Source organism: Schistocerca piceifrons, chromosome 3 (assembly GCF_021461385.2).
Source record: "Schistocerca piceifrons isolate TAMUIC-IGC-003096 chromosome 3, iqSchPice1.1, whole genome shotgun sequence".
In the NCBI taxonomy this organism is placed as follows: domain Eukaryota; kingdom Metazoa; phylum Arthropoda; class Insecta; order Orthoptera; family Acrididae; genus Schistocerca; species Schistocerca piceifrons.
In genome coordinates, this window is record NC_060140.1 from 188,313,081 (window position 1) to 188,319,722 (window position 6,642).

The 6,642-nt window shown below is 38.2% G+C and overlaps 1 protein-coding gene across 1 annotated transcript; it reads right to left on the minus strand.

Annotated features, from left to right (window-relative positions):
* Positions 1-3,885: 3,885 nt before the first annotated feature.
* On the minus strand, positions 3,886-4,799 carry LOC124788505 (THAP domain-containing protein 5-like). Its single transcript, XM_047255774.1, has 3 exons — positions 4,637-4,799; positions 4,269-4,537; positions 3,886-4,154 (listed from the first exon to the last, which is right to left on the minus strand). Exons 1-3 carry the CDS (start codon positions 4,705-4,707, stop codon positions 3,886-3,888), a joined length of 609 nt encoding a protein of 202 aa, XP_047111730.1. The 5' UTR covers positions 4,708-4,799.
* Between the last annotated feature and the right edge of the window lie 1,843 nt (positions 4,800-6,642).

Sequence of the window (6,642 nt, forward strand, 5' to 3'; positions counted from 1 at the left end):
GAAGTTGTCTGATGCATCGAAAACCAAGTAATTCCAAATTCCAGAAATGGTTCACAGCCTGACCCCCAACTTCAAACGGCATGGCAGTTAGCAAATTTTTCCATGTTTTATACTTTTGTTGAAATCTGTATTGTTTGTTTTCACCAACAATTAAACTAGTCCATGCAAAAACTCATTTATAAAGATTTGCATACACTATCATCTGTGTCAGTATACTGAACTGCAATTTAATGGAAATATAATTGAACTACTGTGACATATTAACTCATTTTAGAAGAAAGACCAGAGTGCAGAAATAATCCCTTGATACAGAGGGATGGAGTATATTGGGAATGAGCTATAAATCAGACAAATTGATGGTGTCAGCGTGGCCTATTTGGTAACAAGAATGCTTAATGAGGATTGTTGTATCACATGACAAAAGAACTGGAAAGTAGGTGAAATAGAACATTGAAGAATCTATGATGAGCTGTGTACCATCTCATTCCACTGCAGGGCAAATTCCTTCCTTATCACCCAATACAGTGTAGAGCAGGTACAAATCATTCAAATGAGGATGATGGATTCTATTTACTGAAGCATTTAGACATTAAAGTTTCAAAAGGAGAAGATCCATTGTTCTCAGAGTTCAAGAAAAGACAGTCTGACACATAAAAAAACAACTTCACAACTAGACTTGCATTCTACCCTACCACATGTTAGTTAGTTGGTTGCATGTTCCATTGATCAATCCCACAGTATGGTAGCCGTTATGATGTGGAACGTGTCAAGTACACCAGAAATGCACATATGAAACAAATTTTTTTAATAAACATTCCACGTGGGAAAAATATATCTAAAAACAAAGATGATGTAACTTACCAAACGAAAGCAATATATTACCATCTCCCTTAAAACCCACATCCTTTCGTCTTTCCCTCTCCTTCTCTCTTTCCTGATGAAGCAACCGTTGGTTGCGAAAGCTTGAATTTTGTGTGTATGTTTGTGTGTCTATCAACATGCCAGTGCTTTCATTTGGTAAGTTACATCATCTTTGTATATATATATATATATATATATATATATATATATATATATATATATATATATATATATATATATATATATATTACAGTACAGAGTTAAAGATTAATATTTCAATTATTTACCCCATTCCCATAAATGAACAAAATGCATATACTATATTTATAGATTTATTTATTCCTATTCAAGAATTCATCTATGGTACCGGTATAGAAGGAGTTGTCAAGGAGATTTGATTTAAATTTATTTTTGAAGCTATTCCTGCTGTCTGTCAGACACCTTATTTCATCTGTCGAAAATTTTTATAGCAGCATATTTTATCCCTTTCTGTGCCAAAGATAGGTTGAGCAAAGGATAGTGTTAGTCTTTCTTTTGTCTGGTATGGAGACGTATGTATACAACATTAGTTTAAGGAATGTCACATGTCATGGATATTTACCAGTAGTAAGTATATCTTAGAGCCATTTGTCATTCAATCAAAAATCTCATTTACCATTCGCTGAGTTTCTCCTTGTGAGTGGAAACGCCTGATGACTCTGGGTTATTCAATCTGAAAGTAGAATTATGACTTTAATTGGCGTTCTCCTTTCCTCATGTTATCAGCCAATCTTAAAAACCACTGGAATGAAAGATGTGTATGTAGGTAGTAATCACATTTATCTGTATTGGATCCACAGGACAGCAGAATAATATGCACAAATTCTCCTTTTGATTGAAAGTGGCTCAGGGTTATTCAGGCTTAAAGTAAAATTGTACATTAATTGGTGTTTTCTTTTCCTTGTGTTACCAGCCAATGCCAAAAACCACGAGGGTGGCGTTTATTTACATTGTACCCACATGACAGCAGAATAATTTGTACAACTCCAATACAAATTGTACTGTCTCAGTTAAGGACTTAGCAGGCAGGGCCACTTATTATAAAGAGGTAGCATTAAAATATTACTGATTAATAAAAAAGTTGTACAGTGGTCTGCATGGTATTCTGTAAGGAATTATGGTAATTTCCAAGAATGATTGCCTATCGAAAGTCGAGACGATAGATATCGAGCGTACTATCGTAAATCGATCATGCGACTCCGCTGGTGGGCGTTCTGATCAATTATCTGTGATCGTGATTTTTATCTGTTTTGCATCGTTCCCTTAGTTGCTCTAAATTACATGCCTGCGCGAATTATTCGTGAGTTGCTAGGGAAACCCAGACGATTTATGTCGTTAGTGAGTTGGATGTCTGGTGTACTTGACGTTTCTTCGGCGGATTCTTTCACATGAAAGAGTCTAATCCCATGTTTATCCAGCGAAGAAAATTGTTCGACGTTTGTCGCAAATATGGGGTACTACCAGACGAGGAAAGAAGGGACTGTGTAGACTGTGTTGGTGCGAAGTGTGTAAAACTTCGTAAGAACAGTTTCAATGCTGAAATACCGTTACACTTTCATTGCGGAAAACGAACGAGTTTCAGGAAGAATACATGGTTCGACTCATCCAAATTATCCATCCAGACCACCGTAATGGACTTTCACATGACGACAACGCCTACGACGAGTCGTCTCCTTTGCAGTGACAAGTATCTTTGTAACGCTTTTCTTTTGTCGTTACAGTAGTGACCCACGTAAGTATACTCATAACCATGGAGGTAACTACCTCCATGCTCATAACCAACGACCTATATAAACAACATAGACTGGCTATGGCACCGCCATCTTTGAAGCAACTTGAAATCTGAGCCGCCATGTCTTGGTAACGTCAAGGTGCAGCCTACACGTCGTCTGCTAATACTGAATGTTGTTATTGTTTACTACGCATGGTATAAAAAAAAAAGCCAATCTGCACTGACAATCTGATTTCTCTACTGTAAAACATATAGTGATGAAGGCTAAAAGAAATGAAACACACTTCTGACATCGATTAATTGAAAAGTTTATTTCGAAATGTTGCAGTTCATTTCGCTGCAGTGCCATAGAGATTAGGTCAAAAACAATTTTAAATAGTTCAGTAGGTCGAAAAACGATCAATTGACAGGGCAGGACCTTTCATTGTCCCTTAAACAATATAAGTTTGTATATATTTGCCGAATATGTTTTCCTCTTTCTTCCATTGGCCTGGTTTTTGCACAAATGGTGTAACCTACAATTAAGATACTATTTTAACAGCATCCTGACTAGAAAAGAGTAATGTGACTCTTCTCCAAGTTCAGCTGGCACCATTAGATGGTCAAAATCGAGTAAATAAATTCGGTCTGTCACCCAACATTCTGAACAATTCCACACACAACTATAGAAGGAAGTTCTTCTTCCATATTAAGGTTTGACAGTCCATGAAAACCTTTTCTGCCACTGTTAACAATTTGAATACACCTTTTGGAGCAGTATAAAATCAATTTTTGATGCATTTTATTGCAATGAAACCTGTTTTCCATCAGTTTCCTCCAATTTACGGAGTTACTGCTGCAGTAAATTAAGTTTCACATTTGCTGTTAAATCCTTAAGAAAACAATGGGCAACAGGAATTTTCCAACTCTTATTAATCCCAGTGACCATAAACACTAGTGCCTCTTTCGCTATTTGGCTATCATCACTTGCCTCACATCCTTGCCCTAAGTCAACATAACTCCAGACCTTATTACCATCCCATATTAACTTTTTTTTTAAGAGCCACCTCATTGAACATAAGTGCAGCTAAAATAGGTCCTGAACTACGTTGAACCTCATCTGCTAATTTTTTAAGCTTTCTTCTGTAAATCCATGACTTCCAATTACTGTAGTTAGCCACCTGCAGATTGTTCGAGGATGGGGTAATTTAACAAACTTCCTCAAATGATTATAAGCCTTGGGAAATAAAAATTGAGTGTAAGGGCAAACTGTTTTATTTCTTTAGGATATTCAGGAATTTAACATTTGTTTTGCATTGCAAAAAGTGCTTCAGAATATCACTATTTTTTTCACATCCTATCACTCCAGAAGAACAGTCTTTAAGTCTCTTATTTAGGCCTACAACCACTGTTTTATATGTCACAATTTGTTTCTTCTTTCTTGAAACATTTTGCCTTGCATGTTTCGCTTGCTTCCTCAGCTTCTCGGTCCTTTTCTGTAGTGCCTCATGATCTGTATGATCATTCTGATTCACTCTTTCACCTACAAAAGAGAAGTATTATCATTAAGCTTTATTTTTCTTTAAACATACATTGATTAATAGTAAAATTCACACATTACCCATATAGCAAATGAATAACAGGAAAACTATTTTACCTGGTTCATTTGATAAGGAAGCTGATTCTTCACTGACAAGCTGTTTCCTTGGTTGTCTCTCTACTATAGTTGTTTTCTGCAGATGGTCAGGAAACGTAAATATTGTCGGTACTGCGTTTGCCAGAAGTCGGCTTTTCTCGTTTGTACTATACATGTATTTATCTTCAAAGTGAAACGAGCATATGTAGCTATATTGAGTTGGCTGCCACTTATCTCGCCTCATATTGGCTACCCACCGACTTAAAAGCTCTTTCTTTTTCAGAGGAAATCTAAAAATAAAGAGACGTGTATACAGTAGCTTATTTACATTTTGTATACAGCTTAAACATTAAAATGATGCACAAGACAACACGCATTTAGATACTTACCTAAAATATGATATTCCAGTTGTTTTACCACTTCTATTAGCGCAATTGTTCGCTGCACATACGCTGGGCATGATTCGCGATCGGTCAATAAGACTTATAAAACAAATTACAACCGGAAAACAGTGATTTTCCAACGCCAGTACTATACACCAAATGTAAATGTACTGACATGTACACGTTTCAAAAAATGGCGGCCGGTGTTGCTTTTTGCTGTCGCTGGGAGTGCTGTTACCTCACGGATAGCCACTCTATGTAGTTTATATACCTCCTTGCTCATAACGCCCGCCTCCAGAGTCGCATGATCGATTTACGATCGCGTGCTCGATATGTATCGTTTGGACCCCTCGACTTCGATAGGCAATCATTCTTGGAAATTACCGGAATTATTTCGTTTCCTCCACTCCACTCCCGGAGTGAGTACGTTTTTGAAATTCTCTAGCGTGGCGAACATATAGTACTTAATATTGACCAGCGAAAATCTTGGAAGCGTTATCTCATTATGAATGGTTTCTGCCGTTTTAAGAGGAGCTGCAGTTGCACATTGTCATAACGTAACGGCATAGTTTTCGCCAAGAGGACATTTCGACGATCAGTGACCTGAGGCAAGCATTAAAATCCTTCAATTTAAAAAAAAAAATATTTTTATGTTGGCATAAATTATGACTACGGCCTATTTGGGCTGTGCCGTAATTTTGTCAATTTGAACTGAATGTCTGGACATACGAGCATTTTGTATCTGTAGAATGTACGGAGTTACATATATGCAAAGACTGGCGAAACGGAAAGGATTGAGAAGCGACTCACGATTTCAGTATCAGCTCATTATCGTTCAGTGTTAATGCTTAATATTAGTACGAAAAACTAAATAACTGCTGTGGAGTTACCGGGAGTTTGCTTCCAGTATGTGAGGAAACGAAGCTCCCGCAATATCTCACCTGTATTGCAAGTCGCCACAGAGCCACGACACGGACGCTGTAGATGTGCGGAGGACAAAGGCGCACGCTTCCTTGTCTCGCGTTGTCTGCTACTCGGCAACGGACTCATTGTTAGTCGTCTTTATTCCCCAGCGGGAGACACGGTTAACACCAAACACGCCAAAAAGTTGACAACTCTTTTAAAGTTACCCAGAAAATTGAACTGCAGATGTCAAGAGTGTCATCATTTACAGCTGATGTTAAAGCGATAACTGAAGCAACCAGAATGAAACACTCTCCAGCAGAGTTTAGCTGGTTTCTGCGTCATTCTGAGCACGTTGAAGCATCCAACTGACGTTTACATTGACCTGCAGGAACTCTCTTTTGATACTGAAAGTATCGTTGACAGTAACACTACATCCAAACGCGTGGCACAAGCAACTAAACTACGCTGCTGAGGTTAGCTACGATGCATTTTCTGTGTAATTCTGAGCACGCTGAAATATTAGACCGATTATTACGCTGAATTACAAATTCTTTCCTTTGACAACGAACTTATCTTTGACAATACACTTATGTCAAAACCAGTGGCGCCGACTTAGGGGGGTGGGGGGCAAGGTACCGCTCTCCCCCTCTTCCTCATCCTTTACTGGGAAATTTGTGAAAACATGCACGTGCATTTTTGTATAATAGTATGTAATGATTATGTAGGAAAAAAATACCGATTTTACAAGCGGTTTCGTATTCCTTTCTGCTACTCCTCGAACCTCTGCATATGACGAGCTGTCGTGACAGGGTTTGTCCCCTGCATCTGTACTATTCGCACACTTTTACTGTACGGAGGTATGCGGGAAACGAAAGCTCACCATGAGCTCGCAGCGCTTTGGCTGCTAGGACGAGCTCAATCCACTTCCTCCCACAGCAGCCTGCTGGCAGCTTGTAAAAGAAACTTATAAAGGCACATTTGCATGCCGAGCGTGAGTTTCCTCGGAAACGCGAAATATTAATTAAATAAATAATCAGTGACAAATAAATAAAGCCTATGGCACACAACTGCAGCGCTGTGTCGCTGATAAAACAAAAGCACAATTA

What these genes read in the sequence shown, in the direction of transcription:
- LOC124788505 (XM_047255774.1), bottom strand. Translation starts at nt 4,707, where the DNA reads ATGCCCAGCGTATGTGCAGCGAACAATTGCGCTAATAGAAGTGGTAAA. An exon ending in ACTGGAATATCATATTTTAG is followed by an intron (nt 4,538 to 4,636) that starts GTAAGTATCTAA and finishes CTTTATTTTTAG; the next exon opens with ATTTCCTCTGAAAAAGAAAG. An exon ending in TTCCTTATCAAATGAACCAG is followed by an intron (nt 4,155 to 4,268) that starts GTAAAATAGTTT and finishes TCTCTTTTGTAG; the next exon opens with GTGAAAGAGTGAATCAGAAT.